Genomic DNA, 26,720 nt, shown 5'->3' with positions numbered 1-26,720 from the left:
GGGGGTGCACGAGAGCCCGGCCTCCCAGCTGACGTCTGCTCTCAGATTTCCCCAAGTGGTGATGATTTCTCTGCAGTACGTGTATGACTTCAGATGGTTTCACGATCGACCACAGTCTAAGCATCTATTGAGTGGAAAGAGAAGTCCCTGTCATCGTTGTTTAAAACACATTTGATAGGTTTACCTGCTGTTTTGTCTCTGACTTCTCTTCATGCAAAATGCATATCTGTCTGTCTTAATTACTCAGTCTCCTGCTCCTTGGGTATGAGCAAGCCTTGAACCTACATGTTCAATAAGAACCTGGAGTTTTCTTCTTTGATTTTATAGCTATATTCATCAGAGACCAATTGAGTTATTCTAAGAGAATGTCATTTTAAAACACCTGTGTCTTTCATAATTAATGGAGGTCAGAGTTAAGTTTTATAGTGTCTCTAGATAAAATGAGTCATTTAGTTAATATGCTCATGATGGCTCAACCTTTTCTTTAATGCCGGCTGAATTTTATTACGTTACATGAAGACGCAAATGAACTTCGTCTATTAAGGCCGCACTGCTCCCTCTGAGAATTTATTGTTGTGCTTAGTGATTTGTTGCTAATAGGCCACTGGGGGACAGGATGGGACTCTGGAATGAGTTCTGCAATCCTGCAATCGATAAGAAATGAACTCCAGTCGGGGGGGAAAAGCGCACTCAGATGTCTAGTGGGGAAACTGTCAGTTTGTGTCTGCCAAATTTAATGGCTTTGTGATTTGAATTATTCAGTCTGTTGGATGTTTGTATCCCTCATATATTACGACTCCAAAAAGTAATACAGTTATTACATTTGAATGCACAATGTCAAATTTTATTCCAAGACATGTGAAAAAAAGGAGATCCATACCAAGGGAAGGAACACTCCTACTTTTATTTACTGTTGTCATAAAACTGAACCCTTACCGTGTGGTTCACTCTTGCTTTGTACTGTAACGAGGAGGGGTGAATGGAAAGGCAGAATAGTTCCCCTTAAACTGTACAGCTAATACTTCTAAAACCTCTAATCTCTTAGCCTCTTGCACCACTGCCTTTGTCCCTGAAGAACAGCAATATTCCTCATTACTACCTATTTACATCTCAGGGTGTTAGGAAGATGAATGAGACCACTTAAATGTTTTGGGTTGCTCAAAGCATTGCCCTACGAGAGAAACTGACCCTATAGGAAACATTTGGTTAGTATTCCCTGTTGGTGGAGAGCCAGAACCATTACTCCATCCCGTTGGAAAGGTTGGTAGCCTTTCTTGTAAACCTCACATACATTGTTTTCCCTCCCCGGTGTGCTCACGATTACAAGATAAAGTAGTTGGCCCTTCTCTAATGCCCTGGAGAACTGCCACTTCCAGGGACCATAGATCTCACTTTAGTGTGTGAGTGGCTCAACATCTGGGAATAGCCACTTTTTATTCCCTTTAGAAGATTTTCTTTCTTTTTGTAATCTTCAACTTCGTAGGTTGTTGACCTCAGCTGTGATGGATCAAGCTGTCTTGGGGGATTTCGGGTCCCTCACATGGCTCGCTGGGTTGGAATGTTTCCAATGGCAAAAATGGACTCTGAGTTGTGCTTGGAACCAAGTAGTTTGAGGAAAGGCATTTGATTGAGCGTGGTAGGGTCTGCTCTGTGTTTTGTCAGGTTCTTAAGTTCCAGGGAGGTGATGAGGGGATTCCACAAATGTTTCGTTTCTATTTCATTTTTTTAAAAAATATCTTTTAAGTCACTGGAAATCATGATAGATAAAGTGAATAGTGAAAGGCTCCATATTACTTATTTCTACTATTGAAAGGTCCAAGGAGGCATTAAACTGCCGGCTTGGATTTTGTGTAGATTATAGTCACGCATTAAACAAATGTTTGAAAGCTCTTACCGACTCTTGGTGTCCCAAATCAAACATGAAATAGTAGCAAAAATGTAACCAAGTGACACAAAGATCAACCTTCAATAGATGCTGAGGCAGTGTAAAGTTAAAGGTGACCTGTTTTGAGTAATTTTAGTCTCAAAATTTTTGTTAGCTTAATCCATTGACTATAATTAACAAATATTATGTGTAAATACTTGCTGAATGAGTTTTTGTTAATAAATAATTATTCTTCCAGAGCACCTGGGTGGCTCAGTCAGTTAAGCAGCCGACTATTCCAGCCCAGGTCACCATCTAAGGGTAGTGAGATCTAGCCCTGTATTGGGCTCTGTGCTGAGTGTGGAGCTTGCTTAAGATGCTCTCTGTCTCCCTACCCACCTCTCCCTCTCTGAAAAAAGAAGACAGCAAGAAAAAAAAAAAAAAGAATTATGCTTCCTTTCTTACATTGCTGAAATTTCATTTAAAATTATTTTGAAATTTGGTACTGAACTCCAGAAAATAAAAACACTCAATTTATTCCTCATAATTTATTGATATATGTCAGGATAACTGTCTTTCATCCGTTGGTCACATATTCATGCAACTCTCTTGCTCATTTGCTATCTAAGAAGGGTCATGGTCTTGTAGGAATTTGTGTGACTTAAAGACACTGAGAGATGGTATAGCGTAGCTCTCTCAGGCCATAAATGAAGAAACGTTGGCATTCTTAAGGTACGGGCAAGCGGTTTCAGGAAGAATTTGTGGGAAATCAGGAGAGAGAAAGGAAGCTCCATTTAATCAGCTAGACCAGTAGGATTAACATGTTCACTTAATGGGGAGACATATGTCACAGTCAGATCTCAGTCCCAGGGGTGAGAATCAATTACCTGGAATCAAAAGCTTGCCGTTAAGCAGTGTTGAGACTTGGATCATCTCAAAACGGTATGCAAATGCACCTGTGAATTGAAACGAAGACAGGAAATGATTGTGCAGTAACAACTGTTACTGTGTGGTTGTGTGTGGCTGTGGCTATGAGTGTGGGTGCCGGTGAAATTAGCAAGGGGTCATGGGAGGACTGGCTGGTGACACTGAGTGGCACGTGGGCCGAGGGACAGCAGAGCGTGAGAGGTCTTGAAGCTTATGCTGAGATTTTATCTGATCCTAATAATCTTGAATAAATCCCATCACACATCTTAATTTGCAGACTTTTCCTCATTGGCAGATTGATGGTATTTACCTCCTAATGACGACTCGGCTTTGGAGTTCTTGAATTCTCTGCCTTTTTTGGTTTTGTTCTTAGATGAAAAGAAAAACAACAACAAAAAACTGAGGCTAGTTTAAAAATAATGACCGGTTTGCGTCCTGTAGCCCAGAAAATGCCAAAGGGGACGTCCCAGTCTTTGCTTGTGCCTCTGTCCATGGGGGCACTGGGCACGGCGGCGGCCGTGGCGGCATCGCCTAGTTACTGTGGCTCCTCCTCTGTCCCCTTCCCTTCTGTTCACCTCCTGTGTGTCTCTGCCATGTTGATGTATTGCTGGCCCGGTGGCAGGGAGGGAGACCACAGCTGTGAGGTGTTCAGGGGGTACGAGCAAATGACCGAAAGTCCCCAGTGACCGTGGGGGCAGGGAGGGCTCCTTACAGACTGTCACCTGACGGTCCGCAGAGTGAGTTTTGCTTGGGGACATGTGGACCGAGAATGTGGCATGTTTCTTATCATAAATCAGCGTCTTCCTGTCTTGGTCTCTTGGGGCTGCCAGAACAAAACTTGACAGACTTGGGTGGCTTATAAACAATGGAAATTTATTTCTCACTGTTCTGGAGGCCAGGAGTCCAAGACCAGGGAGCACAGCTGGGTTCTGGGAGGGCCGTCTTCGGGTTCCAGATGGCAGACACCTCGCTGCGTCCTCGCATGTAGAAAGGTGAAAAGTGTCCGGACCCTAATGAAGCCATTGATCCCACTGATGAAGCCTCCATCGTCATGACCTAATCACCTCCCGGAAGTCCCGCCTCCTATCACCATCACAGTTGGGGGTTAGGATTTCAACCTGAGAACTTTGGGGAGACACAGACATTCACGCCATAGTCCTTCCCCCATAGACGGTACCTGAAAGCCGGACCCAGGGTTTTCAGAGAGTGATTGCTATACCTCCTCTCACCCACTCCCCAAGTAGAGAGAGGTCTTGGAACTTTCCCCTCAGGTGTCCTGCCCTGAGCTCTACAGAGCACGGGGGACACTATCATCCTCTTCCCTCGGTGGTGTGAGGGAAACTCCAGCTCTTAGTTTATGTATGAGAAGTGCCTGCCTTTCTAGAAAGTTCCCAGATATAGATGTGTGTGTGTGTGTGTGCACATGTGCATGTGTGTGTACATGGCGGTGGGGGGAGTGTATGACAGGAAGAGAGAGAAAAGGAAGAAGAGAGAAGAGAGAGAGGAAAGAGAGAGAGACGGGGTGGGGGTGGCCTTATAACCTCGTCAGAGCCCTTAGGTCATTAATTGACTAAAAATATGAATAGTTTCTTTTACTGAAAGTATTTACAGAAAAAGTCTTTCTTAAAAGAGCTAGTGAGTTAAGAGTGTAAAGACCGTGTTCCAGGATCGTGACGAGATAAACAGTGCTAGCTTCTGTTCTAGAAAGCCGATGGTGTCGTACCCCCTCTTCCGACAGCAGCGCTGCTCCTGAACACGGAGAATCACGCTGCCTTATGCCTAAAACCTGAAATGCCCGGAGAGCAGACGTTCTCTCTCCTTCTCTGGATGATGGAGAACATCCTGAGAATTTCAGTGTATCTGGGAATTTCAGTATTTTCCATGACCTTCTAGAAGGGGCTGCGGTTGATGGAGTGCTCGCTGTGGACAGACACCACTGTCCATGTTGTCCTTGGATGTAACCCCCCCAACAGCTGCAGGGTGTAGGTAGGACTCAGCCCCATTTTACAGATGAGAAGACTGAGGCACGGAGGACAGACGTTCTCTCTCCTTCTCTGGATGATGGAGAACATCCTGAGAATTTCAGTGTATCTGGGAATTTCAGTATTTTCCATGACCTTCTAGAAGGGGCTGCGGTTGATGGAGTGCTCGCTGTGGACAGACACCACTGTCCATGTTGTCCTTGGATGTAACCCCCCCAACAGCTGCAGGGTGTAGGTAGGACTCAGCCCCATTTTACAGATGAGAAGACTGAGGCACGGAGGACTTGCACTTCGTTCCCGAGGTTGTGTACGTGGCACAGCTTTGGTTTTGCGCAGACATTTTTCACCACGAGGTGAGCCCGCCTCCTGGAGTCACGGCCCAGGTGACCGCTGGCAGCGTCCTACAAGGCAGAAAGCCAGTTACGGGACCCCCGTGAGGGTGGGGAGCCATGGTGCTTATAACGGCATTGTGTGCGCTCCGGCCCGTCATTGCGCCGGTGCCACTTTTAAGCCTGTCCCCGAGAAGATTGATCTGTGTGGGTGTCCCGATGCCCGGTCTCTCTTGGAGGACTCCTGGGCCTCTGTTTCACAGCAGGCGAAGGCTTGGCACATCCCCAGATGCTTGCCGGCCTCCGCTGGCGCCTTCAGCTCAACAATGCTCTTCCACGCCCGCGCCAAGTTCACGTTCCTTCCCCTGCAGGAGGAGGCTTCTGTTGGAAACCTCTCCTCTGCATGGTGCTGGACATAATAAAAACAGACTGTGCGGTCCCGTTCCCTCGTCGGAGGCATCCTTGATCTGGGTCCGCAGCGAGAGCTGCGGGCTGCCCGTCCCAAGAGACCGGGGAAGTTTTCCCCCACTTGGCTTTGTGGCGGACGTGGTGAGAGTGCCAAGCCATGCTTCTGGGAGCTTCCCCGGCGTTATTTCAGAGCTAAAATTGGAAGTTCGGAAAGAGTGTGGTGACGAGGCTGCTGGAAGGCTTCAGGGGAGGCTGGGCTCACTGAGTGCTGGAGGGCAGTGTCCCCATGCTCGGGGACAAACCTGGAGAAAGCAGAGTGCCCCGGGGGCGGGTCCCTCTGTAAGTGAGTTTGCCCCTTTCTTCCTCCAAGCAGTGCACACACACATACTGCTGGACACTGGCTTCCCTCTTGGCTTTGAGTTGCCATTGCTGCCCACTTGATGAGGCTGTTTCTCAGTCTCCCCAGGGTCATGCCCTTGGCCTGCCTTGGCTGTCACTTGTCATACTTGTCATTGCCCCCCCCCCCCCCCCCCAGGACAGCGAGGCTACTTCTGACATCTACCCGCCTCCCCAAATAATGAAAATAATCTGCGTTCATATCTGGCTGCTGTCGGGACGCTTTCCTCTCTCTGCTAGTGCCGTGGACATCGTCCTGGGCAGGCCCACACGTGAAACAGCGCTCCTTGGAGACCCTTCCCACACTCGTGCATTCGTCGCGGCCGGTTTCCATTCTGTGCCGCTTCTCTGGCACTTACTGTATGCGCCTGGGCTAACTTTCTCCTCCACGGTCCCCAGAACGTGGCTTCAGCCACATCAGCTCCTCTTCAGCATAAGGTGAAGGGGGCAGGCAGGATTTGAGTCAGAGGCCAGAGCATCTCCCACGAGGGAGGCCAATTTGTTTCTAGAAGCTACAGCAATAAAGCCCAATGCCTAATGGGGGCTGATACTTGTGTTTTCCCATCTGCGATGCTGATTCTGTGATGCTGATCTCGACTGTACACGTCATTGTTCTTCTGCTTCATTGTTGAAAACAGTTTCCTTTTCTCTGCTTTCTTGCTTCACACCCGGGCAGCCGCAGGGAACCTTTCAAAGCCTTGGTGGCAGACCGACTAGTTTAGGCTTCTAAATGTGCACATACCGAATCCAAGCAAGAGAGGACACTGTGTTGCTCAGGCTACGGTTGAATTCGAAAGCTGGATGTGTTGTACTTGTATATCGTGATGAATGTCCATGATCTTTAAGAATGAAGACTCGTGAAGAGTGGTTTTGTGATTGTCTTACTTAAACTCAGTTTTAGAATCCGTTGCCCATTTCCTTTGGTCCATTCCATAGATCAAGAGAGTCAGTTAATAATTGAGGTTTACCTTTGTCTTTCTCTGTCTCTTTCTCACACACACACGCGCGCGTGCGCGCGCGCACACACACACACACACACACACACACACACACACACCTTATTCCTTAACTTTATAGCCAGTCCCAAATGGGCACCTGTTGGCATACAGAATGTCCCTGTGAACTCCGCGGTGTGAGAAGAACTGTGCTAGACACATTCTTAGCAGGAGAAGGCTTAGGAAGCCAAAAGTCATTACTTTGTTGTCCCTTGTTCTCATGATTTTTATGACCTGTAATAGTTTGCATCCATTAAAAATAAAACTCTCTTTTTGTATTTTGTAGAAACTACCTCTTCAGGTTACAGCTCGAGGATTTGTCTCTGATCCAGGTAGGTGCGATTTTCATTTCTCAAGCTCCCCGTTTCACCGCATTAGCTCACAGCTGGCGGGGAGGGAGACATGTCTGCAAAGGGACTGCTCTGGGCAGAGCGGGGACATGTTTCCCCAGCGGGCCGGGCTGCAGGACTCCTGGCTGCCCTCTTTGACGTGACTCCTCCCCTGCTTTCGCTCCCCATTGGCCCTTTCCTCCTACCGCGCGGCCTACCTTCCTCTCAGGGCATCATCCCGACTTAGCCTTTGTCAAATGTTGGGCAATTTGAGGACACCTCCGCAGCGCCTGGGAGTGCCCTTCCCCCCAGTGAGTCGCTGGTTATGTAATTGGCTGTAATTTGTCGCTGGTTATGTAATTTGGCCATCAGATTGTTGTAGAAGGCAGTTTTCCTGGAAAAACATGTTTGTTTCCTCTTTATCACCTGTAATGAGATCAGTATGAACAGAGGGATTGAAAACCACATAGAACAAAGAGTAAGTGTTGAGAGATAGAGATGCTATTTGCCTATTTCCAGTGTTACAGTGTGAGGAAGGAGCCTGACTTCCTTCTGTCTGAATAGAGGATGTATTTTAGTGCCAGATCTGAATCACCAGGGCCCACTTTTGCCCTCCTGGCTTCTTGAAGTATCTGGTACCCAGGGTCTCCTTGGACAGGGGGAGAGTTAGGACATGAATACCTCCCCGGCCGAGCATCTGGAACTCCCCACAGAATGTGCTGGAACTCCTGGGCTTGGTGCAACTTGGGGAAAAGTTCTTCAGCCAATATTTTAGTATCAGCCTCTTGTCCTAGAGTCTAAGAACCAGTGGGGAGACGTTGAGACTAGTGTCCTCTCTCTGTCATGCTGGAATGTGTGAGCATCCGGGAAACTCCAGATCCAACAAGGATTTAACAGTAGACCCATCTTGGATTTACCGGGGCCTCAAAATAAGCCAAAGCTGATTTTGGTAAAAAGCAAGGGCTCCGAACGTCTATTGACGTGGGTTTGAGATCTAGCTTCACGTGTCCCTGCAACTGTGTGTTTCCTCCTCTGTGAAATGGCCACAAAGGACTGCCATCCTCACGCTGTCACTGCTCAAGTTAAGGAAGAGAAGGTGTGCGACAGGGAGAAGGCTCGGGAATTTCTCATTAAGTCTTAACTGCCTTTGTTTTTAAAAGTGATGGTGATAAATAATGACTTACTGTTGTGATCATTTCATCCCACCAGGCAGTGAATTAATTGTCTTGCCACTAATTTAGTATATAAGTCTTTAAATGAGTCGGTTTGTTGGTAAAATCCTGAAGGTATTAATAAGAAATCCAAATGATCTGCCGTTTAACCAAAATGCTGTTTTAAAACTCTGATTTTCAGTAATCCTTTTATAAAGGGTATAGAGCTTTCAATAGATGGGAACTATATATTATGCTTATTTTAGTGCTTGCAGTATACTGGATTATCTGCTCCAGTGTGTGTGGGAGAAAGTGGAGTATGTAGACATGTGTACAAACATTTATATACGTGTATTTACTCATTTCCTTGTCTCCTGGTTCTCCTGGCTGAGAGGGTCTGGAAGCTTTGACATCCTAGTAACAATGTATTTATTATACAGTTTTTGGTTTCTTTTTTTTTTTTTTTTTCTTAAGATTTTATTTATTTGGGAGAGAGAGAGAGTGAGCACAAATGGGGGGAGGGGCGGAGGGAGAGGGAGAAGCAGACTCCCCACTGAGCAGGGAGCCCTACATGGGCTCCATCCCAGGACCCTGGGATCATGACCCAAGAAGGTACACACTTAACTGACTGAGCCACCCAGATGCCCTTACAGTTCTTCGTTTCTAAATTTAATTCCTCACCAAAAGGAACCAACGTTTCTTGGAGAAGTAGCTGGTTCCAGGGCCTGGGTAGTGAAAGTCCCAGAGAAACCTGGGAGATCTTTTTGTTTCAGGAATTAAGGACATGATGATCAAAGCATGATGAGGGCAGGTCAGGAGGTCCTAGGCATAGCTGGAAGTGGGTTCAGTGGAGAAATCTGGGATAATTTGATTGTTAAATCATCATGGTCTCAGAGTATAAGATGTTGAATAAACTTGGAATCAGTGAGGATATACTAACATCACAATAACTGAATGAGCACACAGACGAGGCAGAAGGGACCGTTCTTCCTTCTGTGAAATGCCACATGACAAATACTGAAGGGGTGATTTAATTCCAAAATTGTTACTTGGTAACCTTGTTAATAAAAATTGATTCAGGCACAAATGATCAATGGCTGTGAAGGTGTAGGGGTGAGACTTTGATGATGACTGAGGTATTGATGTGGTCTCAATTTACCTATAACATATTTACTCTTTATAAAAGGAAAATTGTCTTTTGATGGTAAAGAAACCAGCCAGAATCACCGTAACCAAGGAATCAAAGGTCCCTTCACCTGTGATGGGAAAGCGAGCCAGCAGACATGCCCCGGTTGAATGTACAGGGAAGGGCCCAGCAGGATTTCTGTGATATTTGAACTATAGATTATAACCACTTTTATCAGGAGGAACCATCATACGGACCAAAACTGAGGGGTATTCTATAAAACACTGGCCTCTATTTTACACAAATCACCAGGCCATGAAAGGCGTGAAAAGAAAGAAGGGTGAGTCTCCCTCATCAAGGAGACAAAATGGCACGGCAACCAAAGGAAACACTCGCTCCAACTCAGGTCTTGGAACAACAACAAAAAAATGTTTCTCAGCTCTCAGGGACACTATTTTGACAACTGGCAAAATTTTAATGTCTGGGGGCTCCTGGGTGCCTCAGTCAGTTGAGCATCAAACTTTGACTCAGGTCATGATCCCAGGGTCCTGGGATCGAGCCCCGCATTGGGCTCCTTGCTCAGCACGGAGTCTGCTTCTCCCTCTGGCTGCTGATCCCCCGCCTTGTGCTCTCTCTCTCTCTGTCAAATGAATAAAAAAGTCTTAAAAAAAATTTAATGTCTATAGCTGAAGTAGTAGAAATATATTTATTTTCTGATTTTGATAGCTATGATTTGATTATGTAGGAAACTCATCTTGTTCTTTGGACAAACCTACTGAGATAAGTATGGGTAAAGGGTATGGTTTTTCCAATATATTCTGAAATCATTTAAAAAATACATGCACCCAGAGCGAAAGAATGCTACAGCAAATGTGATTAAATGATAAAGGGGGGAAATTGGAGAATTTAGATGAAGGGTTTATGAGAGCCCATTGTGTTTTTCTTTCAACTTTTCCTTGCAAAATAAAGAGATGCAAAGCATCGGGCCATGCCTTTGCCATGGACGTTTGCAGGCTATTGCTGTGGCCACGGGGAAACCAAATCATTCTTCCCATCATTGCTTCCCACTGTTGTGATTGCCTTTTGGTGGAAATCAAGGTTAGGTCATTGGTGGAGCTGATGACATTGATGGAACCCATCAGCACTACCACCTGGTAAGAGAGAGAGCACAGCCTGCTGACTGAGGACCCAGCAAGAGGACTGTGACTCTCTGAATGGGGGCTTTGATGACAGTGCCTTGGGATAGCTATCAGATGTCGCCATGCCTTTGGTCCCAAACAGTACAATTCTCCTTTTGCACATTTTGCGGTGTGTGTGTGCTGCTCGGAAGCCTACTGTTTACTCAGTGTGGAGAGAGATTAAACTGTCAGTTCTTCCCAACACACTGTTCTTTTCTGCATGTCTTTGGTAAAGTGGTCTGACTGATTTCTAGCAATACATCATTTTAGTTTAAAGGACGATTTCCAAGGGTGACCAAAAAGAAAGGTGCACTGATAAGGTGAGGGTTGTGCTGGTGTCGTGAGTGGCACTGTCTGCTAGAAACATCACTCGAGCCTCATGGCTGGTTGACTGAAACCTATGGTCACACTGAACTAAGTGCAGAGAAATGGGAATTTTAAAAAAAAATATATTGGTCTTCACTCATTATATTGAAAAGGTTATTTCAATATGAAATCATTATAAGAAAATAATGAGATGTTATGTTTCTTCTTTTTTTTTTTTTTTGTCTTAAAGATTTTATTTATTTGACAAACAGAGATCACAAGTAGGCAGAGAGGCAGGCAGAGGAGGGGAGGAAGCAGGCTCCCTGCTGAGCAGAGAGCCTGATGCGGGACTCGATTCCAGGACCCTGGGATCATGACCCGAGCCAGAGGCAGAGGCTTTAACCCACTGAGCTACCCAGGCGGCCCCCCCCCTTTTTTTTCTTTGCATGAAATCTATAAAATCTCATGTGGATTGTACACAGAAAGCACACTGGGGTTCAGAGTAGCCTCCGTCCAGGAGCTCAGCATGGCGAGGGTTACCTGGTTGAATGGCGAAATCAGAGTGGAGAACCTTCGACAGCCCTTGTCCCCGCCGGACAAGGCTTCATTGGCTCCTGCCCTTCCTGTGTGTGACAGCCGGGTCCCCTGCCAGTGGCCGTGAGTGCTATTGCGTCTCCCTGTCACGCTGGGCCTCCACCTGGCCAGTCGTCAGGCAGCTTAGAGCTACTCAACCCGGGGCCTCTTCCCCAGCAGCAGACATGTACCCTCGCCGTCCTCTGTGGGGGATGCTTTCACCCCACCCTCTGAATCTTGGAAAAGGCTCCCGATCCTGAGTCCCCCCGAAGCCCCAATGGTGACCGATCCCAAGTCAGCCCCTCTTCGAAACTCGTCCTGAGTCCGCGTGGCCCGGTGACCCTCTGGTGCGTTTCCCTGCCTCAGCTTCTACTTCAGACGAGCCCTTGCTGGCTCTCACGGACATCCACCCCGTTCCCGAGGAGCCTTCTCTTTCTTTAGCTGGTGTCTGGTTGGAGCGGATCATTAGGTTACCTGGCAAGTGGTGGACTCAAGACGAATGTCTGTTGATTTCGAGTAATACATTTGCTCTTTAAATTTCTAGGCTTCCCATTGGTGGGATGTAGGTAAGCTTCATAGTCTGTCCCTAAATTTGAGGCAAGGAACACAGCCGAGAGACTAGTGCCATGAGCAGCACTTGCCGGGAGAGGCGTCCAGGAACAGGTGCACGCACCCTCTCACCACAAAGGACGGTTCCAGGACGAAAGGGCCAGCTGCTGGCCCTGATTCATTCCTTTCTGACGCGCCGGTCGTCTGTCTGCTGTGTCTTGTTCTACACTTCTTCTGCCCTGAATTCGTCTCCTGCCTTGACAGTGTTTAGGATCAGAAACAAGAAAGAAGTTGCTCATTACTATTCCTTTTTGTCCTCCTACTGACTGGTAATCACAGAATTATAGAGACTGTCCCCCATCGGTGTCCCCCAAATTCAGCGTGCCCCTTTACCTAGGGTAGCGAGTACAGCTCTTGGCTGGACCAGGCACACAATGAATGCCTCTGAGTGGATCCTGTCCCCCTGCCCTTCCTCAGGTCCCCATACTGGTGACCCCAGTTTATGCTGTTTGGTCAGAGGAGAAGGGGAGGGGCCAGGTTCAGTCCCCCCAGGGCAGAGAAGGAGGACGGAACGTAAGGTGTGGGCGTTGCCCGTGGGAGTCAGAGCCGTTGTCCATCCAAAGATGGTCCTGCCGTGGGGCTCAGCCCGTGGAACTGGACCAGAACCTGCAGGTGAGAGAAATGAACTTTGGTGAGGTGGCGTCAGAACGGGGACATTCAGACGGCCTGACAAGCCTGATGCCAGAAGCACTCAGGGACCGGAGTCCACAGAGCCCTGAATCCGAGTTCTTTTTCCCTTGGCCTGTCTCGTAAGGGCGAGCCACCACTGGCGGGTCTCTAACGCAGTAATGATTTGAGTCGGCACTGGGTTGCGGCAGAATTCCTCTGTTAAACCCTGAGTGAACATGATCCATTGGAGGAAAATCTTATGGCATCACCCCAAAAATCTGCATATCTAAATCACCATGAAGTAAAATGACTGTACATAGAGTATTTGTTAAACAGGCGTGCCTTTTGTATTAGGGTGAGATTGGGAGTTAATTGCCTTAATTTAAGGACATAAAACCTGTTTTCCATCAGTGTCTGGAGAATCAGAGTATCCGTGTGATATCCTTTCTAAGCCGTCTTTCCACTCAGAGGCTGTGATGTGTTTCCTCGTGGCCCCGAGTGCTGAACTTAGCCGTGGCATCTTGAAAACCCATCAGGCGCGGCGGTGGAGGACGAGGCGCTCCCCGTCACGCGTCTCCTGACTTCTTGTCCTGAAAACAGAGTCGGCTCTTCAACTTCACTTTTCTTCTTGCCTTGATCGTGGCAGTTATTTTGCAAGAACAAAGAAGCTTTTTGAAAAATAGAAAAATGCAGCTGGCCTCAAGACTAATTGACAACATTCACCCATCTGGATCGTGCCTCGAATGGCCCGAGGTAGACGCTCCTTGAATGGGGTCCTGAGAACACAGAGGGGCTGAGGCTTATTTAGCCTCCCTGTCTTACTAATATTCTTTTGGGAAATTGCTCAAATCCTTTTTTGTATTGTTTTGTTACTGTGGGAAAGGAATTCACAGCCCATTTCTCACTTACAACTGCCTGGAATAAGCAGATAAAAATTGAAATCTGTTTTCCAATTTGCCACGTGCCTCTCCACGATTTCTGAGTTAAAAACTGTTAAGTCTCTAACAACCTGGTCCATCCTGGTAGAGGTTTCTCTTGGATGTTAGGGTAGATGTTGACTCTGTTTCCCAAACCTTTAGGTCTGGGGAATTGAGTTTCAACTTGAGACAGTTTCTAAACCAGTTTTCCTCAACTAGGGGCTGTTTAACCTGGTGGGAATCTCTCTCCCCCACTGGTGGGGGCCGCTGCACATCCTACTGTGCACAGGGCAGCCTCTCCCTTTTCACAGAGACTATCCTGGCTCATGGTGGAAATAACCCCAAGGTTGAAACCCCACATTAGGTCATTGTTGCCCGACTCTCTGTGATGTTAAGATTACTTGACTGAATCTGTGAGATCTGTGATGTGCTTAAGGAACTTTTCTCTTTTGATTTCTTCATGTATTTAACCACACATTTCTGAAACCTTAGTGGCTATTTCTAAAGAAGCTGCTGGTATTCTTGAGTTTAGATGGCTTCCTTTTGTCAATATGCAGTTAAATTTAAAAATAAATTCAGTCAATTTGTAATGTCAGGACCTCTCTGATGGCCCATGGCAGTATGACGTAACTACCCTTTGATGGAGTTCATTTGTATAATTGAAAGAATGACCTGTTACTTCATCATTTAGAGTAACTATTCAAATGGGAATTTCATATGGACTAATTTTTTAAATCAAGTTTTATATTTTTATTGAATGAGGAGAGACCAGTCTCTACTGTCGTCCTCAGAAATCATAATCCTAAACTTTATTTTTGCCTTTCTTTATCAAACATGTTCCTAAAATCATGATATTGTAGTAGTGGAAAGTATCATAGAGATGATTGTTATTAAAACCTTTTGGGGGGTGCATCTGGGTGGCTCAGTGGGTTAAACCTCTGCCTTCGGCCCAGGTTATGAACTCAGGGTCCTGGGATCGAGCCCCATATTGGGCTCTCTGCTCATCAGGGAGCCTGCTTCCCTCTCTCTCTCTGCCTGCTGCTTGCCTACTTGTGATCTCTTTCTCTGTGTCAAATAAATAAATAAAATCTTAAAAACAAACAAAAAAAAAACAAACAAAAACCTTTCAGGGGTCTGCAAACCAGGCCTTGTGGCTCGTAGTTAAAGTTTCTTTGGAACATGGCCATGCCCATTCCTTTGCAAAGCGCCCACCTGGGATTATCGTTCAGGATGTTTCTTGGAGCACAGACACACCTGTGTGTCTCATACAGTGTCTACTTTTGCTGCAGAGCAGGGTTGACCAGTTGTCACAGAGACTGCCTGTCTATAACGTCTGAACTATCTACTAAGTGACCCTTTAAGTTTGTTATGTATCTGGTACATAGCAGTTCTCCGTGAGGGCTTCCTGAGTGAATGCGTGAACACAGTATGAGGCAGTGCAATTTGGTTTTTTTTTTTTGCTCTGTTTGTTTTAGCTTTTCAGACACTGTTGGGTTGCTGTGTTTGAGTCCATGCACAATGCCTTCGTGGTCCCACGTGACCTTCATCCCCACGTTCTGGACCCTTTGTGGACATTCCCCGTCAAGTGCTCTTTAGCTACCCGTGTATTCAAACGTCTTTCTTTTCCTTTCCTTGGAACTTGCTGAAGGATTTACGATTGTTTATGTGTATTTTATAATGACGACTAGGAGCTTACCAGTGTCAGAGTCTCGGTGAAGGTGAGCTAACTATGTCAGCAGACCATCCTCTTCTCTCCGTGGCTGAACGCACACACACACACAAAGCCCGTTACTCATTTGCATGACAGTCCAGCACAGAGGCTGCAGGGGCCCCGTGCTCTGCTGCCTTCCAAGAGCCCAGCATCTTCTGCGCTATGGGCCCCCATCTTCAGCCCACCTTGGTAGGGGAAGCATGGAAGGCAGAATGGAAACCACACAGAGGAGGTCATATGGGCCATGCCTGGATGTGGCACATCTCCCTTCTGCCCAAATTCCAATGGCCAACACTCAGTCTCATGGCCTTCATCAACTGCAAGGCGGGAGGAAGTATAGTTTTCAAAACCAGGAGGAAGCAGAAAACTGGGGCATTAGGATGGGGGAAGGCACTAGACTGTTCTCCCAGACAGTGTTAGGAAAAACAAGACTAGCCCGGAGGGATGCCCTTGCTGCTCCCTGCTCTCCATGCCCCCCTCCACCACTGCCATTCTCATTTTCTATGACACACAAATGGACTTACTCATGCTGCCAACATGTCTATAAGCCACAAAGTGGAGATATTTTGAATAAACCACTTAGCCTTTTCGGACCTTAGTTTTCTCCATGGCGCACTTTGGAGACAAGAGCAGGGTGAGGACTGGAATGTTCCTGCCATCCCTTTGAGCATTAACATCGCAGTGTCCAGCATCCTTCTGCTTTCTCTTCTGTCATTGCTCAGATGACTCTGGTTTCCTCTTCTTCAAGGAAAAGCTTTCCCGTGATTGGAAACATGGCATTATGCTTATTTGAGGCAACTGCAATGACCCAGTTGCCACAGAGTCTTGATGACAGCAAGAGTAGTGGTAGAGGTGGCACGCACTCTACCCTCACTCCGTGCTCGGCTCTTCACATGCATCGTCTGTCTTGACTTCTACCCTCTCAATATCACTAAGGTCGAAGTTATATTATTTTTAATATTTGATAGTGGAGGACTTGATGTTTGGAGAATTTATGTGATTTAACTAAAACCCCCCAGCTGGCATATGACCGAGCTAAGATTTGAATCTGGGTGTGTTGGGCTCCAGAGGACAGTCTCTTCATCACTAACCAATATGCCACTTTCCTGTACTCCTTGGTACGGACTGCTGTACCGTCTGTGGTTGACAGCTGACTAACAGCGAATGTGGTCGTTTATTGATAATGATGAGTTATATCTTGATTTTAGGTGAGGTTTCCTAGAAGCCAGAGACAGGGATTCCATATGCTTCGGCATTACTGAGAGCATGTGCTTAGCAGGTGGGGATGAGCAATATAGCAGAGAGTGGAAGGAGGCGAGGATTTTCTCGGAGCTGGAGCCTAGTATCAGCATTATCCCAAGGGGAGGCTGGAACCTGGATAGACTTTCAGTTGGTCTCCTTTGAGGCCAGGGGGATGATGATTTACACTCAACTCCCACTTGTCTTTCATTAGCTACTGATTTTTGTGTTTGGGGGAGGTGTGGTGACATAGTTTCCTAATGAGGTGGTTCTCATCGGCCAAGAGCAATTTTCAGAGAGGGGGGCAGCTGTGAGCCAGTGCAGGCCAGTGCTCCCAGCAGCAGTGGAAGGGCCACTGTTCTATAAGGAGAGCTGGGAAAGGAACCAAGAACACGCACCATGGTGTGTACTACTCAGTAGGTTTGCATATTTTCCTTAGGCTTGTCCTCATCCTCTAGACCTTGCTTGCATAGGCAGCAGCCCCTGCCACCAAAGAGGTGAAAGATTTGCAAGTCTTTGAGAAAAGAAGGTAATACATACTTGATTACTGAATGCATTCTCTTGTGTCATGCATGCCTTCGTCTTTAATGATTTTCCGTATCCATTTCTGATTTTATGCCCCAGAAACTGAACTGAAGATGCATGAATATTTTTCTTAGTTGTGTGTCTCCTTTGGTTTCCTGAAATAAAGTCGGAAGTTTCTGTGAGCCAGCAGCAAATACTGTCTGACAATTGCAGGCTGGTAGATAAACGGAGGGGTCCATTTCATTTATCTAAAATGCGTTTCTACTGCTATATTGCGGAAGCGGCCCCAGCCTGATAGAACTGCTGAATGATGGCCCTGCTTCGATTCTCTGCCCTGCTTTCCGTTTCCATATTTCCGTGCCTCTCCCCAGATGCTGACACAAATAGATAAGCCAACACACCAGAAGCACCCTTTGTTTCTGAGATAAGTAAAGGATTTCTCATTTGGGTAAGAAATTAGGTATTCAGTGACCTAGGGGCATAGTGAAAATGAATGGCAAGAGAGAAATTAAATGAAAAACACATGGGGCTACCATTCTCGACAGTGATGAGACTGAACCTTGTGATGTGGTGGCTCTTTGGCATAGGGGCTGTTTGTTGTCCTGAATTTATTCAGTGACTGTGATGGACTTGGATAGAATAAGTGTGCATAGAGCTGTGATGGGCCCTGCCTTTGTTTAATGTATGTGTATCAGACACTCCTTTGGCTGTTCTCTAACAGCTAACCTTTTAGAGGTGACTTGATACTTTCTCATTAGGTCACAATGTTTAATCTGTGTACATCGATTCTTATGGGCCTAGGGGCTTGCCTCTTTCAAATGATAGGATACAATCTCTGCTGTGACCTTATATGGGTTGACTGTACAGTTTGATTCTTGAAGGTCAACCCTGTTTTCAATTTTGGGGGCTACTCAATTATTATTTACATGTTTTCTGGAAGGCACAGAGGCAAGGTGCCCACCCAGATATTCACTATTAGGTGTCTACTTAAAAACAAAAGAGATACCAGTGTGTTTGAGTTGAAGTCCAAAGACCTCGTAAAGTTCTTTGCTGGAAATTTTTAATCATCATTTGGGTAAAGGAGCATTGAAATCAAAAGTAGTCTTCAAAGTATAGACATCAGATTCTGGTTCAGGAAGGTGGAGACACCCACTTACTGCTCTTCCACCCAGAAAAACATGGCACTTACATGGCAATAAAGATATGTAAAAGGAAAAACTCTGTGGACTCTAGGAATGGAATCTTATATGTATCCCCCAAGTGATTTGAGGATATTTTTTGAAGGCACCCTTTATTTGGAAATTTAGATATATCCAAGAACAATGAATAACACAACCCAGAATGTGGTAGTAAAAGCCAGATGACAACTACAGTTAGTTACTTCACATTAAACAGTCATAGTCCAAGGAACATAATATGACATTAAAAAAAAATCCAAATATTACATTTAGTGAGATTTAAGAAAATATTATAGTTATTCAGTAATTATGGAAGCTTGAATACTCATGATTACTTCAGCTCTTTCCTGACACACCATTTTGAAGATATTTAAATGTTACGAGTTCACAAGAACAAGTAGTATGGGAAAGAAGATTAATCTATTTTGGGTTCATCTAAAGATTAAGCCTCCAGTAGTTGCTGCTGAGAATGAGAGAAACCAGTAGACATTTGGCTCTTGCACAGAGTTGTTGCCACAAATTAAAGACTAAGTGGGCCTCAAATGCATGACCAGTCTTCCCCCTGAAGGCCATTGCCAAAATGTGACAGTCCTATGGCCAAAGATCTAAGTTAAAACAGAGTAGAAGGAATTTCCCCTCATGTTAAAGGACCAAAGAGCTAAATACCTAGCAGGTTCCTGACTGACAACTCAGGAAACAACACTCGAGAAACAAAGAAGAAGCAGAAGTCCATTGAATGTCCCCCAATGGCACCTCAGCCCTGACTCAGCTCAGTGTCTGCCCATACCTCCCCATCCCCCTCATCTGCTTAACAGAAAAACAAAGCAATTCTCCCTAAAGGAAGATTCTTTGGTGAAAGTAGCATAATTCAGAGTCTGCAGTTGCCTTGCAGTAAAATAGTCTAGATGTGTGAAAAGGCAAAACTTTATGACAGATAAATTAGGTAAAAATAAGCAGTAGAATTAAACCCACAGATGATTCATTTAGCACAATAAAGTGGGAGATAAGTTGCTAGAAAATACCTAGCCTGAGGAACAGAGAGGAATTAGGGGAGAAATGTTAAAGGTAAGACACATATCATAAATTCAAAGTTTTTTTTTTTTTTTTAAAGATTTTATTTATTTATTTGACAGAGAGAAATCACAAGTAGATGGAGAGGCAGGCAGAGAGAGAGAGAGGGAAGCAGGCTCCCTGCTGAGCAGAGAGCCCGATGCGGGACTCGATCCCAGGACCCTGAGATCATGACCTGAGCTGAAGGCAGCAGCTTAACCCACTGAGCCACCCAGGCGCCCATAAATTCAAAGTTTTATCTCACATATAATTTGAGCTTAAAAAGGAGAAGAGAAAAAACAAAGCAGTAGTTATATTCTCAGCAATTATTGCTGGGACTTTTCACAAATGATTGAAGACATCACTCACCAGGTTTAGACATTCCACAAACACCAAGAATGATAAAAAATGTAAGATCGCATCTGGAGACGTTATGGTCAAACTGCTAAAAACCATTGGCAAGGAGAAACATCTTAAAAAGAACCAGCGTGGGGAGAAGAAGACTCACAACCCTCAGTGGAGGAGAAATAAGATCGACAGCTGATTCTTCAATAGAAAGCGGAGAAAGCAGGAGACAATGGAAAGAGCAGTTAGCTCTCCAGACCTTCCCTCACTTCGTACAGCAGCACAGGACCTCCGATGTTGCCCTGAAAGAAGATGGAGGCTTGGGCTTAGAACATGACCAACCTGGAGGTACATTGTACTTGGGGTACCCAGAAATAGCTTAGCTCTACCATATAAAAAATGGAAATTAAATGTAAGTTTGTGCCATCCCAGCTCCTCTCCCCTGTGTGTGGTGTTTGTGCTGATGTACACTTTACGTGGATGTTTAGAATACACATTTGTCAGTATTTAATAGGCTACGAGTTGAACCATAGGGATATTGATATTAGTAGTCATTGCAACCCAGAAAAGTCACTGCCAGCATAATCAGCACTAGTAACTCCTGGCCTACAAAACAATTCATATACCCAGCTCTTTTTTTTTTAAGTTCCCATTATGAAAAATGGGTAGTAAAACCAACTGAATGAGAAACTCAGAGGCAATAGAGGCAAGAAGGTACCATTAGTGTTTCCTGAAATCAGAGAAGGTACTGCATCCATGAAACAAGGAAAATAAAATATGTAGTCTATTAAAAAGGCCTTCATGGATTATGTTTAAAATATGATTGGTCAAATGATGTCAGCGGTCAATTGGAAAACAAATTTGGCCAAGTCTCCCAGAAAGCTGGTCAGAGACTGAGAGATGGGAAGGAATATGTGTGATGCGTGTGTGATTACTACACCAGGCCTACAATACAGGCTCCCACAGGAGAGAGGGAGACAAATATGATGAGGGCAAAGAGTTTATGGGATGGTTGTGCTGCGGACCAGAAGAGCAGGTTGGAGTAGGTGGAACAGTGTCAGAAGGTCTCCTTCCAGGAACCATATTGGAATCCCTGAGCTGTTAGAATGTATTTGGAGAAGGGGTGCCTGCGTGTCTCAGCTGGTAGAGCAAACAACTCTTGATCTCAGGGTTTTGAGTTCAAGCTCCAAATTGGGCATGGAGCCTACTTAAAAAAGGAGAAGAAGAAGACAATTATATTTGGGGAAAATGCAAACTTAACGTTGGGCATTGGAGCATAAATCAGTTATAAGTACATAGAAAAAGAAATCAGAGTCCAGGTACAGACTGAATGTTTGTGTCCCCCCAACCTTTCATATTCGTATATTAGAACTTAACCCTAGTGGAATAGGGTTTGAACATGAGGTCTTTGGGAGGGGAAGAGGTCATGAAGGGAGAGCCCTCATGAATGAGATTAGTACCCTTTTGAAACAGACCCCAAAGACATTTCTTCCACTATATGAAGTTACAGAGAAAAGCACTACCAAGGAGCCAGGAAGTAACCCCCCCGCCCAGACACCACATCTGCCAACACCTTGATCTTGAACTTTCCAGCCTCCAGAAGAGTGAGAAATAAGTTTCTGTGTGTTATCAACTACCCAGTTTATGGTATTTTGTTATAGCAGCCTGAACAATCTAAGACAGGACCATTATTAACTCCAAGAAAAAACGGTTTGAAGAAACATTTCTTACTTTATGGCACATCTGTGAATAGTATTGACAAGTCATAAATATGTAAATGCTGAATATCCACGCAGAATTACAATGTAAGAGTGTTGAGAAAATAGGGACAGGAAGAGGTATATGTATTAAGGGGAGCATTGATAGGATAGGTTGAAAAAGGAGCCAAATAGTGATATTTTCAGCTGAAAAAAAATTATCAAACCCCAGTAAAATTTTATTATTTTGAGATGTGGAGATAAATGTCAAAACAGACCATAAAAGGGTTGGACTTTCTTCCTTTGAGCAGTGTATGGGACCCAACATAGAGGGCTTATTTGAGTCTTTTATTTTCGTTCTTGTAGATTTCTTTATAAATTAAGTGCCTGTTTATTCAGTTAAAAAATTATGTCTGTATGATATTATATTCATAAGGCATGAGAAGGCTTCCATGGAAAGGAAAACAACTGAGGTCAAGAAATAATTCACAGAAATAAAAGTATGAGGTCTCACATATATGACTCATCAGAAATTATGCAAAATGAAATTAGAGGGTTCCATAAGAATGCCTTTAGGAAGAAAGTAGATAGTTTTAATTCAGATCAGAAGGTTAACAACTGCAAAGTGGTTAATTATATGAAGATTATTTTTATCAAAAGGAAAACTAGAAATGCAATTGGAAATTCTATGGGGAAACCAAGATAAATAGTAAGTATACAAGTAAATGGTGCTCCAAATAGAAAACAAACTTGGGATGATTTTGAGTATAAAAACGCAAAAGCAATCAATGTGGGTGGAACGTAAGGGCCACAGTTTTTATTTGTGTGTTATTTATGAGGATTTATTTATAGTTCACAATACAATCAATTTTCAGTGGTACTTACTTTATTTTTCCCTAACAAGTTATTTGTCTCATGAATGGGATATTTTGCTGGATTAATGTTCATCTTCTCCCTTCTGGTTTTTTTTTGAGTATCACGGTAAAAACAAGCTTAGATTTCAAAATTTGTTCCTTTTCAAAATATTTTATATAAGCCTTGTTAAAATTGTCAAGGATTCTTTTTATAAGCTTTTATCTAGGCTCCTGTTAGTTAACATACAATGTAATATTGGTTTCAGGTGTGCAATATAGTGAATGGACACTTCCGTGCATCCCCCAGTGCTCACCGGGACACACATGCTCCTTCCTCCTTCATCTCCATCACTTATTTCTCCCATCTCCCAACTCACCTCTCCTGTGAGACCTGAAACCATCAAAATCCTAGAGGAGAACACAGGCAGTTACCTCTTTGACATGGGCTGTAGCAATTTTTTTCTAGATCGATCTCCTGAGACAAAGGAAACAGAAGCAAAAATAAACGGTTGGGACCTCATCAAGATAAAAAACTTCTGCACAGCAAAGGAACAGTCTGCAATACTAAAAGGCAGCCTGCAGAATGGGAGAAGATATTTGCAAATGACGTCTCTGATGAAGGGTTCGTATCCACCATCTATAAAGAACTTCCCAAACTCAGCACTCAGAAAATGAATAATCCAATTAAAAAGTGGGCAGAAGACATGAATAGACATTTTTTTCAAAGAGAATGTACAGATGGCCAATAAGACACATGGAAAGGATTGTTTTTTGTTTGTTTCTTCTGATTCTTTTTAAATAGCTGAACTAAGTTTTACTACGTGGATGCATGAATGTGTTCTTCATTTTCATTTTTAAAAAAATTTTAATTTAAATTCAGTTTAGTTAGCATATAACGTATTATCAGTTTCAGAGGTAGAATTTAGTGATGTATCAGCTGCGCGTCACACCCAGTGCGCGTCCCATCACGTGCCTCCTTCATGCCTATCCCCAGGGACCCCATCGCCCCACCCACTCCCTCCAGAAACCCTCAGTTTGTTCTCTACCGTTAAGAGTCTCTTATGGTTTCCCTCCTTCTGTTTTCATCTTATTTTATTTTTCCTTCCCTGCCCTTATGTTTATGTTTTGTTTCTTAAATTCCACAGGAGTGAAATCCTCTGCTATTTGTCCTTCTCTGACTGACTTATTTTGCTTATCTTAGTACCCTCTCGTCCATCCACATTGTTGCAAACGGCGAGATTTCATTCTTTTTGAAGGCTGAGTAGTATTCCATTGTGTATATAGACCTCCTCTTTATTTATTTTTTTAAAAGATATTATTTATTCATTTGACAGACAGAGATCACAAGTAGACAGAGAGGCAGGCAGAGAGAGAGGGGGAAGCAGGTCCCTGCTGAGCAGAGAGCTGGATGTGGGACTCGATCCCAGGACCCTGAGATCATGACCTGAGCCGAAGGCAGAGGCTTTAACCCACTGAACTACCCAGGCATTCCCAGACCTCCTCTTTAATCTATATTGCTGACCTCATCCTCTGCATGTTTACAACTTTTTTTTTTAATAGTACATTTTAGGAATGTTTTGAGGTTTGTAAGTTTGTAAAGAAATAGGAAGTTTGGGCATTCCTTCAGTTTGATCTCAATTTCTTATTCTTCTTAATATAGAAATTAAATTTATTTTTTGAGATAAGTAAATTGGCAGTGGTGATCTTCCTGTGGTAGGTGGTTTGGATTTTTTTTTTTAATACTTTATCATAATTTTCCAGATTGTCTGTTAGATAGATGCATTTTCCCTTACTGTGGCCAAAAGGTAATCAATTTAAATAGAGTCATGAAGAAAGCAAAAAATAAAAAAGAAAACAAAACTCTCAAAACCAAAATAAACTAATTTAAACCTGGTTTCAAAAGTTCTTTGCATATTGTAATGAACATTTGTTAAGGGTTCCCATTCTGTTCTCTTGACTTGGGCCCCTTGTGAGTCTGGGCAGACGTGCAGAAGGAGTGGCGGTGCCCCTTCTCTTTCGCCTCCACAGTTCCCTGCTATCCTAGCAGGTGCACGTCAGATTTCTGCACTTGACAGCAGCTGGTACTGTCTCAGATTTTGAAGCACTGGGTTTCTCTCTATTGGCTCACATTCGTGTCATGGAACCTTTAACAGCTCTTCGGTGCCGGGGATCGTGCCTTGGCGTTTGTTGCACGTCTCCTCTGAGAACAGCCACGAATGAGTCAGGTTAACAAGCATGAAATGAAGCATACTGTTTTCATCACTGTCTGCCCCATAGCCTCACTGAGACAGTACAGCACGGATGAGGTTCAGTCTGGCTTCTGTGGTGGTTCAAATGTGTGATGATGTCACTCTACCCGGAGGCCCCCCAGCAGGGTTCATGGAGCAAACCCACGCGTTAGCCTGCAAGGGACATCTGTCACTGCTCACATCTGCCTTTTCCTTCTAGGACTGTGATTCTGGCGGTATTGCTGGTGGCACAGTGCGGTGGGTTAAAAATTGGCTCCCCAAGTGATGTGCATGTTCTAATCCTTGAAACCTGTGAACGTTACCATAGATGGTAAAACTGTAGTTAAGAATCTCGGGATGGGGAAGTCATCTTGGGTGACATGAGCACATCCTGACAGTAGGAGCAATTGTTACTTTAGGAGGGGGCGGAGGGATATTTTTCACCTGCCTACAGAGAAGAAATCCCAGTGAACATGGAGCAGAGAGAGACTCGAAGACGGGAGTGATGTGGCCAGTAGCCAAGGCATGCAGCAGCCACCAGAAGCTGGAAAAGAGAGGGAAGGTTCTCCCCCTGGAGCCTCTGCAGGGAGTGTGGGTCTGTTGATACCTCGATTTTGGTCCAGTGGTACAGATTTCTGACTTCTGACTCCTAGAATTGTGAGAGACTAAAGTTCTGTTGACTGAAGCTACCAGGTTTATAGTCATTCATTAAAACAGCCTTGGGGGCCTAGTGCACATGGCTTCTCATTTCTGCGTCTCCCTCATGGGCTGCTGACCAGGGAAGCCTAGGAACTGTATCCCATGTCCATGCTCTGGGGTTCCGACAATGAACCAAGTGCAGTAATTAGGACTTTGGTATATGCCCTGAAAGAAAAGAGGATTATCCTGGAAAGATGATGTCAGCTGGAGGCTACTTCTGACCATCTTGTCGCTGTGGAATAGCGACCCAAGACTAAGACCCAGCATACCCCTTCCCAACTAGGAATTGACACCCTTGAATTCTTTTTTTTTTTTATTAAAATGATTTATTTATTTTCAGAAAAACAGTATTCATTATTTTTTCACCACACCCAGTGCTCCATGCAATCTGTGCCCTCTATAATACCTACCACCTGGTACCCCAACCTCCCACCCCTGCCACTTCAAACCCCTCAGATTGTTTTTCAGAGTCCATAGTCTCTCATGATTCACTTCCCCTTCCAATTTACCCCAACTCCCTTCTCCTCTCTAACACCCCTTGTCCTCCATGCTATTTGTTATGCTCCAGAAATAAGTGAAACCATATAATAATTGACTCTCTCTGCTTGACTTATTTCACTCAGCATAATCTCTTCCAATCCCATCCGTGTTGCTACAAAAGTTGGGTATTCATCCTTTCTGATGGAGGCATCATACTCCATAGTGTATATGGACCATATCTTCCTTATCCATTCGTCCGTTGAAGGGCATCTTGGTTCTTTCCATAGTTTGGCGACTGTGGCCATTGCTGCTATAAACATTGGGGTACAGATGGCCCTTTTTTCACAAAATCTGTATCTTTGGGGTAAATACCCAGGAGTGCAATTAAGGGTCATAGGGAAGTTCTCTTTTTAATTTCTTGAGGAATCTCCACACTGTTCTCCAAAGAGGTAAAGGATCTGTACTTGAAGAACTACAGAACACTCATGAAAGAAATTGAAGAAGACACAAAAAGATGGAAGACCATTCTATACTCTTGGATCAGAAGAATAAACATTGTTAAAATGTCTATACTGCCTAGACCAATCTATACTTTTAATGCCATTCCGATCAAAATTCTACCAGTATTCTTCAAAGAGCTGGAGCAAATAATCCAAAAATTTGTATGGAATCAGAAGAGACCCCAAATCGCTAAGGAAATGTTGAAAAACAAAAATAAAACTGGGGGCATCACGTTACCTGATTTCAAGCTTTATTACAAAGCTGTGATCAACAAGACAGCATGGTACTGGCATAAAAACAGACATACAGGCCAGCAGAACAGAGTAGAGAGCCCAGATATGGACCCTCAACTCTATGGTCAATTAATCTTCGACAAAATGGGAAAAAATATACAGTGGAAAAAAGACAGTCTCTTCAATAAATGGTGCTGGGAAAGCTGGACAGCTATATGTAGAAGAATGAAACTCGACCATTCTCTTACACCGTACACAAAGATAAACTCGAAATGGATAAA

General features: G+C 44.5%; 1 protein-coding gene across 7 annotated transcripts in view; it reads left to right on the top strand.

Moving 5' to 3' along the window:
* Positions 1 to 26,720, top strand: part of SEMA5A (semaphorin 5A) — a 466,937-nt gene that overhangs the window by 217,257 nt on the left and 222,960 nt on the right. For all 7 annotated transcript variants that reach the window (XM_045082005.1, XM_045082008.1, XM_004761227.3 and 4 more), the window contains one exon: positions 7,188 to 7,233. In XM_045082005.1, coding sequence (XP_044937940.1) covers positions 7,188 to 7,233 — 46 coding nt within the window. The remainder of the gene's footprint in view (positions 1 to 7,187; positions 7,234 to 26,720) is intronic.

The sequence above is a fragment of the Mustela putorius genome, unplaced genomic scaffold (assembly GCF_011764305.1).
Source record: "Mustela putorius furo isolate JIRA1106 unplaced genomic scaffold, ASM1176430v1.1 tig00000589_pilon_pilon_pilon, whole genome shotgun sequence".
NCBI classification, from domain to species: Eukaryota; Metazoa; Chordata; class Mammalia; order Carnivora; family Mustelidae; genus Mustela; species Mustela putorius.
Note: the sequence above shows the minus strand (reverse complement) of the source record. Positions and strands in the feature narration are given on the sequence as shown.